The sequence below is a fragment of the Trichoderma breve genome, chromosome 4, assembly GCF_028502605.1.
Source record: "Trichoderma breve strain T069 chromosome 4, whole genome shotgun sequence".
NCBI classification, from domain to species: domain Eukaryota; kingdom Fungi; phylum Ascomycota; class Sordariomycetes; order Hypocreales; family Hypocreaceae; genus Trichoderma; species Trichoderma breve.
In genome coordinates this window covers 681,758-699,825 of record NC_079235.1, presented here as the reverse complement: position 1 = coordinate 699,825, position 18,068 = coordinate 681,758, and the positions used below count along the sequence as shown (strand labels likewise).

The window sequence follows — 18,068 nt, the reverse complement described above, 5'->3', positions numbered from 1 at the left end:
AGATACGATACTAATATATTACAGGATTTGTACATAGGCTAATTACATGAATACAGCGTGAGCCGAATTAGCGTGCTCATGGAGCCTGGTTAAAATCATAGCTGTTCCCGAAACCACGGTTCAGATACGTCTTCATCGCCTTCTCAGAGCTAACCCAATCAATGGGAACTTCAAGGCCCAACTTGCCCTCTTGATCGAGCTTTTCCAAGATTGGTTTCATGTTGTCTCCGAACTGCAACTTCATGGGATTCCGGTACCATGGGGCGAAATGGATCATGGCGAGCATGATCCGGACCTGATCAGATGGGTTGGGCATACCAGCATGCCACAGTCTGAGGTCTCGCAACACGACTGATCCCTTCTTCACGATGGGTTGGATGGGTGGGCGGACAGCCTCACGCTCACGCAAGAAGTTCTCTTTGATTCGACCACTTGCTCGCTCTCCATGAGCGCCTTCTTGAAAAGAAATGTCTGTCTTGTGTGTTCCCAACCAGAGCTCGGTCGAGCCATTCTCCGGTGTCATTGTTACCAGAGGTACGTTGACAACAAGAGCGAATGGGTGTGCTGGGTGAGCGAAATCGGCATCTGAGTGCACCGGCTGTCGCTGAGGAGAGGCGCCGGGGAGGGGAGGCATGGCCGAATTGGCAGAGCAAAACGTCCACTTGGGTCGAGGGCCGAGGACGGCTGAAGTGACTTGAGTAGCAACCGTATCTGTATAGAAGAATGAACGGTTAGAAGGCGCTGCTTCGCGGGCCCAGTCTTGTAAAGGCGTATGTCTTACTCGTGAATATTGATGGGTAAAAGAACTCAGCGACGGGGGGCGCATCTTGCTGCAAGTTTCCCTGGTTGTAGTTGAATGGCCCCTTTTCGCCCATGTTCTGAAGCACGCGGGCATCTTGGACCATTTTGGCGTTGAGACTGTCAATGTCCTCATGCGGTACGACATCATCAATCACCACAAGACCATCTTGATGGATGTGTCGCACGGCTTTTTCAAGGTTGCGCTCGTCAAGCCTGGCATTTTTTATCTCGCTGGCACTTGGGCGTACCACAGCAGGCCAGTGAAGACCGGGAGCTGGTGAAGCCTTTGTTGCGGAAGCAACTGTCGCCAGACCCCGACTGATGAGTCGAGGCGCTCGAAATCGGACTGCCAGCATCGTAACTTTGTGATGGGTGGTATCTGATAGCAGGCAGTTTTCTGATATAAATCAATTTAATAAGGGCTTGAAAAAAGATAAGGCGCTCATGCATTGATGCAAAGATTTACACTTTTATACCCTCCCTTCCTAGTCATGGGGCCGCAGTAAGTGATGCTATACTGAAACCCGAGCTCGGGATATCTTTCTCACTTGGATTAATACGAAGCGGGGGACATGTCGCTAAGCAGACCCGGACTCGGCCCCGCTTCCCCAGAAAAAGTTGGAGATTCCAGCTCGGGGAGTCCTGCTGCTGCCCATGAGTTCTTGAGGCTGGAGATCAGGCGTTCGACGGGCCACCCGACAGGCCGTTTACACGCTGCTAGGCGGCGGATGACTTCTTGTCTGGCTTGTTCGGACCGTATGAACTTGCCGCCTAAGAAGTTTTGCATCGTCAGATGGAGAACGAGGGGCGGGATATGGATTTTGTGGCGGGCGACTTACAGTAGGCAATAGGGCCGAAAGAGTTGACAATCACCGAAGGTATGTTGGTTGTGAAGGCGATCCCACAAATCTCGAGAGCATAAGCATCTAGCAGCTCTTCCTTGCTTGTTTCATGGCCGACAATGCCGACATCGTTTGCCACTGAATGGAGTAATGAAAGCTGGTCTGGCGGTGCGAATACGGCGAGAATCGAGAGCGAGACAAGAGCATATTGCCTCGCAGATGCTAAATGCAAAGCAAAGCCGACTATCAGTAACGCAGAGCCTACAGCAGCAGAGAAGGCTTATAATAGGCAACATACCGTGAAAGTCTTGGAGAAACCAGAAGCTGGGCAGTTCGCCAACCGTTGACAAAGTCACAAACCGGCCTCTGGAGAATGGTTTGACGTGCTGTGGAATCTCATCAAGCCAGGCGTGTACCATGCCAACGAATTGCCGCCACTCAATTGCTGAGATTTGATAGCTAAAGGCCTTATTGATGATCCGGCCAAGTATGAGTGAAATGGAGTGGAGTTGGTCGTGGCCATTCGTCAATCTCGGAGCGGCGGGTCCAGTCACGTCCATCTTCAACGGACAGCCCTCAAACAAGCTAAAAGTGATGTCTTCCCGAAGGTAGTTCCAAAATCCAGCGGCGAGGAGGCTTTCCGGGGGGCTCCCTGCAATGGAGCCTTCACATGATGCCAGCGAGTATGCGCCTCTGAGATGTCTGTTGGGGTCAATGTCCTCTGATCCATGTTAGCTTGGGTTCTGGAACCCCCAATTGCATCTGGTTCAATGGATTCTCTTGGCTCACCATCGAGAATCTCGTACGACCGCAACAAGCAGGCCGCTGCTAGCGCGACGCCATTCGTCAGCAACTCGCTCTTTTCATCCAGTTTGATGAGGTAGGCGACACAACGGCTGTGGTAGAATCCAGCCATTTCCCTTGCAATCTTGGGCCCCGTTGTCTGGCACAGGTGCTCAGCTGATAATGCAATCACGGCGCTGAAAAGGAGTGGCTCGTCAAGTGCCAGCTCCGGCACCTTTGTGGCGAATTGACGCAAGGCATCTCCAAGGTCGTACCATTTTGCCAGCTCCGTGATGTAGTTGTGAAAATACCAAGCCACATCTGGCAGCTCAAGAGCATCTCGGGGACTCTCGGGAGATGGAAATCTGGTTCTTCCAGCGGCCCCTACGGAATGTAGCGGCTCAGTTAGCCCGGAGGGTGAGATATTTGAGATCCGGGAAGGCGGGAAATTGCGGGGAGATGTAGCAAGGGAGTTTTGAGAAAATATAAAAGACCTGAGTATAGTCCAAACGCACCATTAACAGCAGCAGCGGCTGGTTCAGATGGATGATGATATGCCAACCATCTAGATGACTTTTGTGGACGCGCGCAGTATCTCCTTGACCTTGTGCATTGGCCACAAATGGGGGTTGCCTCGTCGCCTGCCAGAAAAAGGGGCACATGTCAGTCATTCCAATGGCGTGTATAACGAGGGCGAGCAAATATTCTGAAAGCTAGGGGTGTATAGGCAGCCCTGGGGGTCTGACAGAATCCAGTGCTACTCACATTTTACTTTGCGCTGCCTGCACGTATCGCTGTTAAGCAGAAACCGACGGCAGATATGATTAGACACTGGCGTCAATAGTCTGAAAGAATCATTGCTTACCAGGCTGTGATACCACAAGGTCAGTAAGAGTAACAGCGGCAGGGTCTGGAAGCAGGGGAGTCGATGTAAAGATAACATGTCCACACACACACACTGTTGCATACGCGACAGTACGCATATCAGGATACATGTATGTACACACTCAAATGCAAAGGAGCAAAGGAATGGGCCGAACCTAGCGTCTTGTTCGACCACCCAGCGCTTACCTGCTATATTCAATGCTCGAGGCATTGGCTCTCGATGGTATTCACAAATGTGATGAATTGAGGTGCCCTTACTCTTGACCAACCGCGTCTTCTCCACGGGTTTGTAAATTGGTAAGTAGTTGACTAGGTAGACAAAGGAACGAAACCGAAGTCACATCAACCGGTGGCCCACACAGACGTTCGTAACTGATGGAATAGCTTTTTGCGGGGAAGCAGATAATAGTAAAAATAGAGGTGGGAAGCGGCGCGTCTTGAGAGGTAGAAAACCTCCATGAACCGGCGTCTACTGTGAATAGGCGTTTTCTCTTAATTGTCTAGCCTGAGCACTAAAGAGTCTGGAGCCGTCTAGGGCCGATCGACCGTTTAGCCGCACAGTAGAGATCTAGTATCTGCATAAATGCGTGGCTGACTCTAGGTTTGGCCAGCTTGTAATGACACTCAAATGTTGTTTGTCTGTCTGTGTACGATGCATACCTTGGCCAACAACTCGGCAAATACATATGGCGCTGCTATCTCGATCTATAAATTCGACTTAGGTGCTGCAAATAATCTTTGGTATACAGCTTTATCCCTTGAATTTGCAGTCAATCTCGAATAGTTGAAGACGTGATAATGATGCTACTCTAATGCGTTTTCTGCTACCCTACAAACATCAGATGCAATGTCGTGATCTTTTCTGCTATGCAGTGAAACGAGGGACAATAACGAAATTGCACCGCATGACGCATGAATCCCTGCTGGATAGATGATACGTCGAAGTATTGTGCTACAAGACCCCGAATCATTTACACGTGCACCACTATCAGGATCCTAACTATGAATACCCACGTGCCCATGTTGTTTCTTTAACGAGATGCGCATATTATCTAAGGCCCTCAGAATAGGCAATTAGTATAAGTAGGGGTATCATCGTCCACCTCGCTTCTCTCCTTATTGACCTGCCCTTTTTGGCATCCTTATACACCTCATTGATAGTTATGAGGCAACGCCAACTTCAATAGGACGACGAAACAGAACTCGCGTAGCAAGCATTGCGGAGACTTGAGTAGTATAGGATTGAGGGGGATATCATTTGGTTACATCTAGTGGGTAAAGTTCAAGGTCTCTCATGCACACAAGAACCCGCGAACAGAGGCATCCATGCCTCGGATTTCCCATTTGGTGGTGTATTTTATTTTGTGCAACATGCCGAAGTTAGCCGAACAGTCTTGTCAATGAGTTGTCGCTTTATGTACTGCTATATCCTCTCGCATCGCTATCTATGGTTCTTGGCAGCCAAGCCGCCAATCTGAGACTTTATGCGACGATGTGACTGATAGGCCCAACAGCCCAAGGAAAGACGCAGAAGCTACCCCGTATTAAAGGATGGTTCCTTTGGTAATTGGCTGCTCATCAATATTGCTACCGATAATTTATTTCTGTTTCGCTATGTTGGCAATATGACCTGATCTTTTTTGTATCCGTGGTGAACGCTGAGTGGCCCTGCCAAACCACTCTATGCTACTCTCTCGCTTGCAAGTAAGGTTATTTATTTATGGTTCTGAACAAGCATCAATCGCAAGGTTAATAAATCCCCTAAGTACCCCACGGGCAGAGATGGGGTGCATGTGTACTGAGCGCGGCAATACGCGTGGGCGTCTCCTAGTTCGCTTCACAATGGAACTGAATCCGAAAGTTGGATCGCATGGTAGCATTAATGAGGTTACAACACAGCTAGAACGCATTGTACCAGCCAATCAAGCTACCTCGCATCCTCCGCTTTACTGACGCGCTGCGCAAAAGACCCTTTTAAAACTCGCTCAGTTCGTATTATTGTGAAGAGATTGGATGTCATACTGCATGAACTCTACCGGCGTCAAGCACATCGACTGACACGCTTGGAAGGCTTATGGAGCACGTCGCGGCTGTACATGGATGTTACTCATTGATAGGATAATGTATCCTGATTTGAGAGAAATATGAGCGCTACAGCTTATAGGTACAGCCAAATGCTGCAGTGATACAAATGCATCTACGGAGTCTATGCTATTGGACAAGCCGTAATATGGCGACCCTTTCGGCTTTTCCCTCCCGTCTCGGAGTCCCGGTATAAATCAACATTAAATTTCCGAGCCTACACTTCTCCAAGTGGTGCGTACCTGGAATCAGATAACGGCGAGCTCATTAAACGGGAAGGCCATTTTGAAGATCTGCAGCCTTCAACGGCTCTCATCTCCATCGGGAAGCTCATCTTATCTAGCCCCTCCTGACGTGCCCAACAACTACAACTTTATTGTATAACATTCTTTTCGGAGACTTTAATGCCGCTATTTGCAGCTAGGGACCTGGTCTCTTCACATGTTATCCTATGTAGTCTGCATTATGACAGATATCAGTATGCCCGGAAAGTGGGATCTGATGGCACGCAACTACATCATATTGTTGACTAATGAACAGAGTAACCACGAGAGATTGTTATCACAGGTCCGAAGTTTATAAGCATTCTAAGAATTTAAGCTGTAGAGCGTGGGATAAAGCTTGCGCATGAATAAATGGGCGGCAAAGCGAGAATGGGGGCCACACCACTCGGATATTCTTCAAATATCCGACCGTGTGCTTCTGGAGTGGCGGCTCCCCCAGAGTACTTATCAATCACAAAGAGGTGGTGTGGCGGATGCCGTTGCCGTTGAAATGAAGCTGGCATTCTGGTTGGTTCGGTTTCTACCGGCGGTATTTGATCGTAAGAGCATGATCATTATCCTGCGATAAGAAGATGAAAGCTGGGGTTGTAAGTTTCCCCCCTTTCGTATGAATCCTAGCCTAACTAGTAAACGGCCTATCAACTCAAGAGGAAGGGAAATGATCGCAACTTCTTGCATGTCGTCCAGGATTTTCTTGGCGTATTGTGACTTTGTGTGTGCGGCCCATCAGCATCAGATACGCAATATCCCCTGGCTATTGAGACATTGGTACCCAAAAAAGGTGTTCTCTCACAAAGTTCTATGCAGATGGAGATCGATAGTATCTGGCACGACTTCTTGGTTATAGAAGACCTATAATAAGTGAGTTACATTAGGATTACAAAGACTCGGGGTCTGCTGGCCCGTATTGATAGGCAGTGTTGCATCCAAACGTTAGATACAACACCGAGAAGCGTGATACGAACGAGAGTATATCACGACGTTCTATAAGATTCTTCATCCTAATGCTAATACAGAAACGTCAATGTGGAAATGCCTTGTATGACAAACTAGACCCATGCCCGATGTGCCAACGTGACGGCCATCAAGGTAGTATCGTCATTTTTATCTATCCAAAGACCAGTCTATCTTATTATTAGCCTCATTCATTGTTGGGTTCGCCATCGAAGCACCATAGAGGTTCTTGGAAGATGCCCTAACATTATCGCAGCTGTCGTGGATGGTCTGCTTTCAGCACAATTACAGCATCGTACATGCGTACTTTTGTCTTGACAGTCTCGCAATCTGCCTTGGCACCAATAGATAGCCATGCAACATCGGTGGACTTCCCAAACCACCATAGTCTATTGACTATTGGTGTCTCGGGGAGAAGTATTTAGTGTTACAATACGGATTGAGCTCGTACAGAGCTTCCAGACGAGGAAGGTGATGAAGATAAGGCTCGAACTCAACCTTTGGATTACGGGATTGTCGGCAACAATATGCTGTCCATCATTGAGATATCGAGCTCGTGAAAACACATAAATAGACGTGAGAGTCTTGATAATTGTCCCTTCTCTTCATCCTTGGATCATCAACAAAAGCTTCAAGGACATCAGATCCGGTCTCCAAGTACCTCCTCACAAGTTATCCTCTTAGAAAAGAACTCAATCACCATCCCTCAAAATGCGGTTGTCCGTCCTTCTTTCTCTCCTTCCCATGGTGCTGGCCGCCCCAGCCACCGAGAAGCGAGCAACGCCTGCACCTCTCCTCACTCCCACCAGCAAGCACGGCCTTGTTGCTGATCAGTACATTGTCAAGTTCAAGGATGGCAGCTCTCTCCAGGCTGTTGATGAGACTCTTACCAAGATTGCCTCTGATGCCCACCATGTCTACCAGCATGTTTTCAAGGGTTTCGCCGCAACCCTGGATCAGGAGACACTCGAAGTTCTTCGCAGTCACCCTGATGTAAGTATAAATCCTTTTGAAACGATCTGAAACGGAAAGGTATATGTACTTACAACGCTTTCGAACAGGTTGAGTACATTGAGCAGGATGCGGTTGTCAAGATCAACGCCTATGTTTCGCAGACTGGCGCTCCATGGGGTCTGGGACGTATTTCCCACAAGGCTCGTGGCAGCACCACCTATGTCTACGATGACAGTGCTGGTGCGGGAACTTGCTCCTATATCATTGACACTGGAGTTGATGCTACTCATCCCGTACGTGAAGCCCGAGCTTTGAAGGAGAAAGCATGAGAAGTCACCAGAAGCTAACAAAGGGTCTTTATATAGGATTTCGAGGGTCGTGCTACTTTCCTTAGGACTTTTGTTTCAGGCCAGAACACTGATGGCAACGGCCACGGAACCCACGTCTCTGGCACTATTGGCAGCCGCTCCTATGGCGTTGCGAAGAAGACCTCGATCTTCGGCGTCAAGGTCCTCGACAACTCTGGAAGCGGTACATTCGCCAACGTCATTGCCGGCATGGACTTCGTTGCTAGCGACTCACAGACCCGAAACTGCCCCAACGGCTCCGTCGCCAACATGTCTCTCGGTGGTGGCTACACCGCTTCCGTCAACGCTGCTGCTGCCGCCCTGATCGACGCCGGTGTCTTCCTGGCTGTTGCTGCTGGCAATGATGGTACTGATGCTCGCAACACCTCTCCCGCTTCCGAGCCTTCTGTCTGCACTGTCGGTGCTTCGACTTCTGCTGATGCTCGAGCCTCCTTCTCTAACTACGGCTCGGTTGTGGATATCTTCGCCCCCGGCCAGGACGTCCTCTCCACCTGGCCCAGCGGACGTACCAACACCATCTCTGGTACCTCAATGGCAACTCCACACATTGTTGGCCTTGGTGCCTATCTTCTTGCCCTCGAGGGTCCCAGAGACCCCCAGGCACTTTGCTCGCGCATCCAGGCGCTTGCTGGCCGTAGCCTCCTTACTGGTGTCCCCTCTGGTACCATTAACGCTGTTGCTTTCAACGGTAACCCCTCCGGCTAAGCAACAAAGTCAAGCCAATGAAAGAAAGAAGCAGAGCACGCAAGCATGTTTTACATGAGAGTTATCGAATAGGCTGAGGGATGATGGCACTAACTTGGGGTTGAACATTCCTTTCGATGTAGATAAAGCTTAGCTTAGCTTGAATCGACGATGCCGTGCTTATTGATATGAGTTGTTTCATTACGTATTAGGCCTATACTGTGACTACTATCGAGTTGAGCCATACGCGTCATTTGCTGGAGAAAAATAGAGTTTCAGGTGGTAATTGGAATGCCAAATTACCACCATGAAGCTGCAGTTAAAAAGGCATATCATTGCCTCGGGAAATAGTAGCACCGAGCATCAATAGTATGTTACAAGTTGGATGTGTTGTAAAACATGTTGACCCCCCTCACGGCAACCTTGATTTATGCTTACTCTGCAGATCGAATGTTTGTACCTACTTGATCGTTAGTGCTAAGAGGCAGGACAATGTGCTCCGAGAGCCTATTCTCTTACCATATATAGAAAAAGGGCAGTAATAGAAAAGGGCTGCTGCATCTATCTGTATCCATGGCAGCCAAATGATTCGTATTCGTCATCACTATAGACATTCGTGAAACTTTTTATCAGATCGTATCACTGCTCTCACTCAGGGCAGGCTTTGTGGGGAATGGACAATCTGCGACATATTGCATTCCAACACTGGAGCGGTAAGCATATAGTAGGGCCTTGTTGAAAATTATCGAAAAGCTTAGGCTTTAACTGGTTGATCAAAAGTTACGCGAAATTTGTTGGTAACTTGCATATCTTGAATTCATTGCAATATAACTGTGTTTTGAACATTTAGCCAATTATCATGGCCCCCTACAAACTGGTAGTATCGCCTAGTGTGGTTATAAATGTTGATCTTGCCAAAACTTTCCTAACGGTAAAGGATCGTCATCGTGTCTCATTATAGTCGAGCGATAGGTTGAGACATCTGCCCTACATACTGCTATAGAGACGGCATGATCAACTGAGTGCGACATGTCTGAGTCGCTAAGTCAAATTGTACTCTAACGTTCACATGTCAACCTGGCTTTTTATAGATGAAAGTCTGGAATCGGTCAATCAGCAGACCTTGATTTTGCCATGATATGGAATTAAACCTATATGCTAGGAATTCTACCTACATCAACACTGCATAACTACTATGGTTCAACACGTAGCCCTATAATCAGGGAGTAGAATACCTGGGGACATTGAGTATATATTGCATCGTATCTCCCCCCAATGCAAACATCTTTTCATCTGCATCTCGCTTCAGAAGCAAAAGAGCATCTGCACCTCACTCGATAACAAAAAAAATCGTTACTCAAGGTTTATAACTCATTCAAAATGCGTTATACTGCTGTCCTCGCTGTCCTCGGGTAAGAACATGAACTCATTGCCCGACAAGTATACACAATGCTAACCTCACTAGCTTCTCCGGTTCGTGATTGCATAACTTTAGATGTATTCATACATCTTCATACTAACTCTTCTTAGGAGTCATGGCCAACAACAACTTCGGACCCTTCGGATTTTTCGGACCCTGGTTCGATGGCGACTTCGATATCGATGACCTCGCTGATTTCCGCTTCCCCGAGAACCCTTGTGAGTTCATTGGCGGCACTTGCGAGGCCACGACCCTTGGATTCTGCTCTGGTCGGGGCGACTTCAGCGTTGACCTGCCTTGTGGCGGTCGCGGAATTGTTGGCGTCGGCTGCTGCTGGCACAGGGACACCAGCAATCTTTGGTTTGAGCAGTGGAAGGAGTGGCTCGAGCGACACCGCCGCCACAACTAAAGCCGCTTTAATGTCTTGACGCTTTAATGGCTTGACGCTTCTATGGCTTGACGCTTTAATGGCTTGACGAAGTCTTCAATTGGCGATGTATTGATGTACGGTAGTTGGTGATGGAGAGATTAGCCGTACTGAATTCAATGAGAGATGTTAACCCCGATTAAGTTGCAAAACAGTGACAAGTAGAGTGTGAGATGATGATGGAGCTTTGATTGCTCTTATAATTTTAAGATGAACAGTTGCTTATTTATCAAGTCGAACAGTTGAATGCCGCTTCATATCTACAGCCAGAGTTAACCTACGTAGTCTCTATTAACACCGTCATTGAAGTTATATTTGTTGAACTGGCCAATTTCCGAAAAAAAGTATCAGGTAGTCTATAGCAGAGGAACTAAGACGTGCCCTTATCAAATCGCGAATAGAGAACAGTCGCTAGAGTGAGATATTGGTTTCATCAGTTTTGACCTTCTTATGAATCGTCTGTAGTGGAATTCATAATGTGATATTTGTATTCATGAATACTCTCTCAATCTGCAATTTCGCAATTGTGACTCTGATAAGATGAAGAAAAGACTTTAGTATCTGACTACGCTGAAATGAATTGCCATGTGAAATGCGTAAGAAACAACTTTCACTCTCTCCGAAGTACTTAAATACCTACAGTTACGAATCTCATGTATGTGATATGTTAACGACTACTGACTAAATTATACTTGTACAATATATATCATCTTTGTACGAAGTAGTTCCGATTATTTTGCGTATTTACTTGCTCGACTTTTGCCCCACGGATGGGGCCGCTTTGTGGATTACGAGAAATCGCCCCTGAGTGTTCATCTTTAAAGTGGATTGGCCCACTGAGGCGAGATAAATGGGTGACGATTAAATATGTCTCGGAGTCGACTTCTAGGCTCCGTTGCGGATGTGTGAAGTTCAAGAAAGATGAACATAAGTTGCAGATACGCTCCGTCAGAACCAACCCTCAATCCTGAGGTCAAAGTAGAAGCTCCATGAACTGTCTCGGAGTACATATGGATGGATATGAAGTGCATTTGAATAGTAAACATGCGCTGTCAATCTAACTCTACTTAGTAATTAGATGGCAACGCTAATGGAACACACACTGCCTATTCCGTATATACAATGGAAGCCTTCTTTTTATGACCCAGAGTAGCGGCGCCCTATGAGTGGCATTTCACTACACATGAGTCATCCGCCTCATCTTCACATGGCTATAAACAACGCTGAACCAGAGAGCTGGAGAAGAAAGGAAACAAAGTTGAATCCTTCAAGCCGCGCTCATCAGCCTAAATAAAACTTTGTTTCTTGGCGCTCAGATACCCCGAAAATGGATGATTCGCTCGGTCCGCCTGTAGCGTCAGCTGAACCGGCCCTTCTGCCGCCACGGACGCCTCTCCACGGCCGCTACACATCTGTGGTTCCGTTACAGCCAGAGCATTGGCGAGCGATATACAAACATCTGGGAGGAGAGGAAAACGCCTGGAGATGGAAGTACATGCCGCTTGAGGGCCTTCTCACCGAGGAGGCATGTGAGTTAACGATCAAGGCTTGGTGCGCTTCAGCCGATCCCCTATACTATGCGGTACTTTCGGGTCCAGCTTCCGATCCCGCTTCGGAGCCGGCAGGCATCCTGTCATACTTGTCGATCGCTCCAAACCACCGTAGAATTGAGATTGGATGGGTGATTCTGGGCGACGCTTTGAAGCACTCCAGGGAAGCGACGGAGGCATTTTTCTTGTTCATGAAGCATTCGTTTATGGATCTGGGATATCTACGTGTCGAATGGAAAGCCAATCATCTCAATGAGCCGAGCTTGGCAGCGGCTCGGCGACTGGGTTTTACGTACGAGGGAATTTTCAGGTGAGATTATGATCAAACGTCAAACCGCAAAAAGGCCCATTCATTACGGTATGGTGGATATGCTAATTTTTCTTGGCGGGTTTACAGGAAACATATGATTGTGAAGGGCAGACGCAGGGACTCGGCTTGGCTGAGTATCATTGATGATGAATGGCCTGCTGTGCAGAAGGGATTTGAAGTCTGGCTGGATGAAAGCAACTTTGACGAGAATGGGAGGCAAAAGAGAGGGCTGAGAGAATGCAGAGAATAAAGCATCATAGAAAGAAAGATCTGCATTTGCTATAGGTTGAGAGCAAAGACTTAAGACTTTAAAGTGTTAGATGATGCAGTTTGGCAGTTATTGATAGAAGTTTGATGAATCAACACAGCGCTGTTTATGACGTCAAGGGCCAATGGCGACGGCAAAGCAGACATCATCAGTAGGGCTGATGACACGGGACGGAGATTCGCCGATCTATAGCACCCGCGACTCGTATTTGCTGGATTTCGAGATATTTTTAGGAATAGCATCGCAACGCCAGAGCGGCGAAATCAAAGAGACGGATTCTCAGATGCCATTTTCCCCGATACTAATGGAAAATGTTAAAAATAAAGCGTCCAAATGTGTTATCGCGTTGGTGCTCGATGGCTTCTCTTTGTGTGCCTGTCAGCTCCCGCTCCCAGCGGTTTGCCCGGTGGCGGCAGCTCTGCGCCGGCGATGGCTTCGACTTCCGAAGATATGGATCGACGCGCGTTCATGGCAATTGACTATGAATGGTGTTCTGGCTATTAACAATGAAATATAAGTGTTATCGAGTTTACAGCATCAAGTCGGCGTTGATGGAAGACGACATGTCCCATTGACGAGTATACAGTAGTGCATTTAGTTGAGGTAACATGAAGCAATAACCAAGACGTACAAGTAGACTCCATCTAATTTACTTGTACAGCAAGTGCCACAATAGAACACAAGTAACAAGCACATGCATTCCAGTTGATACTTACCCATTGACAGCTCTGCCAATCCCGCCCTGGGGCGCACAAAAAGAGCCGAGACCCCAAAAAGACCAAACCACCAAGTCAGCCACATGCCGAATGGCCGAAGCTTGGAATGGGGCGCGCGCTGAGCCCTTGAGTTATTGGACGCCGTGGCTGGCTGATGGGGCAAGGCAGCGGCACCTCCGGTTCGCCAGGACTCGTAAGATGGCGGCAAGAATTGGTGTTAACTAGAACGAGACAAAGGGTCTTGGTTGGATTCGTACTTGACTCCAGGTGAACGGCTGAACGGCAGGAGATGCGCCATCACCAAGAAAACAAGGCTGCTCCCTGGTCGTTTTTTTTTTTTATTTTGTGGCCTCTTGCTCCCTTACCTGCCCCCTTTCCATGAATTGATGAAGCCCAGTAGACAGAGAGATTCATAGTCTTCAAGTCGAGGGCCGGAGATAAAGAGAGACACAACTTGGAGATGAGGTGCTGATCTTCCTTCCCGAGCGGATCTTCGCTACTGCTCCTTCCCGTCATTCCAATCTAATTCTTTTCACCTTTCCAATTTTCGATTATCCTCTTTGTATTCTCCATTACTATTTGTCCGCCGAGGAGTCGGTTACTTCTCAGACGGTCGACACTGCCTCACTCTCTCTTCTAATCGGCACGCCCTCCGCCTGCCCCATGGCTTCAACCAAGAGTGACACAGCCTCAATTGAGGAACCACGGCACGCTCCGTCAGGTCCCATTGATGGTGCTACGACAGAGCGGACAGCACACATGGCGGCCATTAGCACTGACGCTGATGCTGCTGATGCTGCTGATGCCGGTACTAAGAATGCTGATCCCGTTGTTATCCCTCAAGACGATCATCGGAATGATGCACGGCAACAGTTGTCTCAAGAGGCCAATGAGAAACAGCAACAGCAGGAAAAGCAACAGCAGCACATTCCTCGTCGAGAGGAAGCTCACACTCCTGCATTGAACGAGAAAGTGAACGAGAAAGTCGATGCCTCTCTTACAGCACCAAAGGCCGTCGTCTTGCCGCGTGCCGGCACATTTTCTTCCACCCTTACCACATTGACCGCTGCATCTTCCTCTTATGGACTGCTCTCAACTGCTCCTGTATGCGAGATCCCGGAATCGGTGCCGCCAGATCGCGTCACCCTAGTCAAGGCTGAGAAAGGGGGTGACTATGAGCCCCAAGGCAGCAAACTGAAGAACAACCTCTATCCCGCAGTTGGTTTCTTGGAGCTAGCCAACGCTGGCGACTTTGCCGCCAATGTGTGGAACCAGTATCCAGTTCCGGTGTATGCAATTGTCTTCATGGCGGTTGGGGCGACATTTGCCGGCATCATGTCTGTCTTTGCCGCTCTTGACTCAAGGCGTGCCTGGCGGAATGTGAAGTTTCTTCGCAAGCAGCAAATTGAACTGAAAAAGGCGCATGCCGACAGAGTAGCAAAGTCTCAGCCGACTAGAGATCTGGATGTGCTGCTGTCTGTCATATTCCGCGAACTTGGCACAGAGGCCATCAACCGCTGGGGACTCAACATGTTTATGGGCGCCGGTGCTGTGCTCATCTGCGTAGGTACATATCTTGCCATTGCCGGAGCCAACGATGCCATCTTCTTGGCCAGTAACCTTCTTTCTGGATACGTTGGTAACGCTCCCATCGCCCTCTTTGGTACAATCAACGCTTTGTGGGCATATTACATTTTTTGCAAGGCCCAGGGACACATCAATGCGGCATCGAAAGCTATCCCTGGTACACGGGCCTTGGCTCTGATCAAGAGGCGCAGCAGAAATGTGCAAATCTACACCTCCATCAATGGCACTGCCACGCTTGTGGGAGGTGCTGGATCCATGGTCACCGCAACGAGATGGTGGGGATATGTCGTGTTAATTCCCGTCATCTTATCCTCTCTATTCTGCAACTATTGGTGGCGCACAAGAGCAGGCTATACGCGTCGTGATTTGGTACCCGCTGGGCTTTCAATTATGAATGCCGATTCGCTTTCTACTGCTTTGGAGTTTGCTTCCAGAGCGGAAGGCAAGATCAGGGAGCAGAAAAAGACGCCCATCAACGCCTTTGTCTCAGACCCAACATCTCTAAAGTCTATCCTCGCATTTATCCAGGAACATGAGCTGCTGGAACCGTTTTCCCAACGACTCGTAAAGGATGAAGCTTTGCGGAAGACTCTTGGCTTTAATAATACCCCAGCAGAAATCGAAATCGATCTTCTATCCCTCTTGGCTTTACCTAATGATCAGCATCCTGCAATTATTCAGGTCGCTCAGGACACGGTGCGAAAAATCGGATCAAAGCATTTTAAATATCGCGAACGTTATGCAGCTGAGCTGCTTGGTACATATTTTGCTGTTTCACGACACGAAGCAAAACACCGGGAAAAGGCTAGACCTCAATCCGAGAAATCTGGGTCGCGATGAGAGAACCCCATATAACTTTTAGAGCTGTTTTCTTTTTTAAAACTTAGATACTTTATTGTCTGGAAAGCATTTGAGCGAGGAGTTTTCATTGGCTTTATTTTCTTTTTTAAATTCACATGCATATACCGGCGCAATGACAAGGCTTTATCACATCCCTTGGGGAAGGTCTTGGGTTGGTGTAAAGAGTATAATAAATCATATTGAGGATTATCTCATTCTTAAATTGTCCGTATGCTGATATTTTGTGCCAACTGTTTCGTCAAGTAGACTCAAAAATACGGGCGACTCTAGCAGCACCGCCTTGTCTACCAAACATCTCCCTCAAGTCGCTAACAAGTTCATCGGGACACTCGTACGCAGCGAAATGCCCGCCTTTCTTATGAGTTGCATGAAAGACTACCGGGCCAAGATATCCACCCCATGATTTCGGAGGCACAATGACATCCTTCGGAAAGAGCGAAATGCCAAGAGGAACATTGGGGATATACTCCGCTATCTTGGTCAGTTCATCCCTCTGCTTTCCAATTAGCTCGTAATAGATCGTCACGCTGGACGCAGGGCCCGCGCGAGAGAAGTAGTATATGGATATCCATTCCAAAATTTCTTGATCGGTCCAAGGGTACTCGTCGGTCCATTCTTGCAGTTTCTCATATACCCATGCTAGTAGCGCGACTGGAGAATCTGCCAGTGCAAATCCGATGGTGTTAGGCTTTGTACTTTGTAGGATCATGTAGCCAGAACTATGTTTGAGATACCAGAATGAGCGGAATAGACCCTTCTGTTCGTCTTCGGATAGTAGGCCCAGATAATATTTAGCAGCAAGCCAAAAGGATCGCCAGGGCGTTGGCCTAACAGGCATAACGTTGACATGGACTGCAAGGCAATGATCCGGATAATGAAGGGATATGGCACGGGTGACCATGTAACCCCAGTCGCCGCCTTGCGTTACTGGTAAATCACATAAACATGAGTACCAAGTTGTGTAAAAAATCGTCAGAAAAAAAGGGATCTAAATCTTTACGCACCGTACTTGTCATATCCCAGCTTCAGCATGACTTTGTGCATCGTTTCTGCGTATTGTTTAAGACCAAAAGCCTTTTTTGTGACCTTGTCGGAGAATCCGAAATTTGGTAGAGAAGGTGCTACAACATGGAATGACGGTACATCGTCACCCTTGGGTTCCGAGAGTGATTGTATAATTTTCGTCACTTCTACGATGCTGCCAGGCCCTGGAGGAAAAATCTCAGTATTTTCGAGATTTTAAAGATGGAAACTTTGATGATAACTTACATCCATGAACAAAGAGCAATGGAATGCTATTCGGTCGGCTGCTTTTTTGATGTATGAAATGTATGTTGAGCTCCTCATATCCGTCCACAGAAATGTTTGTCGTGAATTGCGGGATTTGGTTCAATTTCGCTTCGTAAGCTTGCCAGTCGAAGCCGTCTTTCCAGTATTCAGTTAAACGCTTCACATCACTCAAGGACACGCCATAGTCTCGGTCATCGGAGAAGTCGGATTCAGATGGAAATGTGGCGTTGGAGAGCTTGTTCTTTAGCTGCTCCAGCGCAGAGTCTGGGATGGCAAGCGTGAAGGGGGCAATATCTTCTGACATTTTATTCACTTGCGATCAATTCAATCGGCTGTTGAGTTGTTTGAAAGATGGAAAATGTGGCGGTTTCATTGAATTAAATGTAAATGTTTTGTAGCGGAGAAGAGTGTTTCCCCGAATCCTTCCAACCGAGGATGCGGGGGAGTGATGATGCGACCTTACGAACACAATTGGGCGAGCATGCAAGGCTGCCAAGGCTGTGACGGAAGGTTTGCATTTATTATGGCAAAAGTTATCGACTGGCTGCAACTCATTTAAGCGATAGACGAAAATTACAGTTGCCAATTGGTTAGATCCGCCCTTTTATATACATGCTCTGCCTATCGGAATCCACTGTTGATGTGCTTCAAGGGAATAACAACTCAGCATACCCGATCTTGCTATCTAGCATCCTGTTTCGGAAATAAACCCGAATACCTCATGAACATAAGTATAGTAGCATATATTATGAATATACAGCCATACAGCAGATACGAGAAGAATGCAGCTATAGTAGTAAATACGCGAGGAACATAGCGATAGTAGCAGATATTGTTATACAAGTGTTGGATGCCAAGGGAGCCAAAGCCGGCGGCAACTCAGGACAACAAAAGTATTATCACTAGGTCGATAACCCTGATGATTGAACTGATCACTATTATGCAGTCGCAATGTGACCTTTATTACATATGTAATCAGATAGCTTTATCGCAGCAGAGTAG

At 47.7% G+C, this 18,068-nt stretch overlaps 7 protein-coding genes across 7 annotated transcripts; 4 read left to right on the top strand and 3 right to left on the bottom strand.

Annotated features, from left to right (window-relative positions):
- Positions 1–76: 76 nt before the first annotated feature.
- T069G_06526 (phytanoyl-CoA dioxygenase (PhyH) domain-containing protein) lies at positions 77–1,157 on the bottom strand (the record flags this gene model as incomplete). Its single annotated transcript, XM_056173736.1, has 2 exons — positions 77–711; positions 782–1,157. The coding sequence occupies 2 exons, from the start codon at positions 1,155–1,157 to the stop codon at positions 77–79; spliced, it is 1,011 nt and encodes a 336-aa protein (XP_056027315.1).
- A 197-nt stretch (positions 1,158–1,354) lies between these two features.
- On the bottom strand, positions 1,355–3,409 carry T069G_06525 (uncharacterized protein; the record flags this gene model as incomplete). The annotated part of the gene is made up of 5 exons (XM_056173735.1): positions 1,355–1,572; positions 1,641–1,865; positions 1,942–2,364; positions 2,433–2,810; positions 3,292–3,409. The coding sequence occupies 5 exons, from the start codon at positions 3,407–3,409 to the stop codon at positions 1,355–1,357; spliced, it is 1,362 nt and encodes a 453-aa protein (XP_056027314.1).
- A 3,933-nt stretch (positions 3,410–7,342) lies between these two features.
- T069G_06524 (subtilase family domain-containing protein) lies at positions 7,343–8,658 on the top strand (the record flags this gene model as incomplete). Its single annotated transcript, XM_056173734.1, has 3 exons — positions 7,343–7,624; positions 7,693–7,878; positions 7,951–8,658. The coding sequence occupies 3 exons, from the start codon at positions 7,343–7,345 to the stop codon at positions 8,656–8,658; spliced, it is 1,176 nt and encodes a 391-aa protein (XP_056027313.1).
- A 1,359-nt stretch (positions 8,659–10,017) lies between these two features.
- T069G_06523 (uncharacterized protein) lies at positions 10,018–10,466 on the top strand (the record flags this gene model as incomplete). Its single annotated transcript, XM_056173733.1, has 3 exons — positions 10,018–10,049; positions 10,103–10,110; positions 10,168–10,466. 3 exons carry the CDS (start codon positions 10,018–10,020, stop codon positions 10,464–10,466), a joined length of 339 nt encoding a protein of 112 aa, XP_056027312.1.
- A 1,345-nt stretch (positions 10,467–11,811) lies between these two features.
- T069G_06522 (acetyltransferase (GNAT) domain-containing protein) lies at positions 11,812–12,594 on the top strand (the record flags this gene model as incomplete). The annotated part of the gene is made up of 2 exons (XM_056173732.1): positions 11,812–12,344; positions 12,432–12,594. The coding sequence occupies 2 exons, from the start codon at positions 11,812–11,814 to the stop codon at positions 12,592–12,594; spliced, it is 696 nt and encodes a 231-aa protein (XP_056027311.1).
- A 1,493-nt stretch (positions 12,595–14,087) lies between these two features.
- T069G_06521 (uncharacterized protein) lies at positions 14,088–15,755 on the top strand (the record flags this gene model as incomplete). The annotated part of the gene is made up of 1 exon (XM_056173731.1): positions 14,088–15,755. The coding sequence occupies one exon, from the start codon at positions 14,088–14,090 to the stop codon at positions 15,753–15,755; it is 1,668 nt and encodes a 555-aa protein (XP_056027310.1).
- Positions 15,756–16,014: 259 nt separating this feature from the next.
- On the bottom strand, positions 16,015–17,370 carry T069G_06520 (alpha/beta hydrolase fold domain-containing protein; the record flags this gene model as incomplete). Its single annotated transcript, XM_056173730.1, has 4 exons — positions 16,015–16,436; positions 16,497–16,703; positions 16,781–16,984; positions 17,046–17,370. The coding sequence occupies 4 exons, from the start codon at positions 17,368–17,370 to the stop codon at positions 16,015–16,017; spliced, it is 1,158 nt and encodes a 385-aa protein (XP_056027309.1).
- Positions 17,371–18,068: the final 698 nt, after the last annotated feature.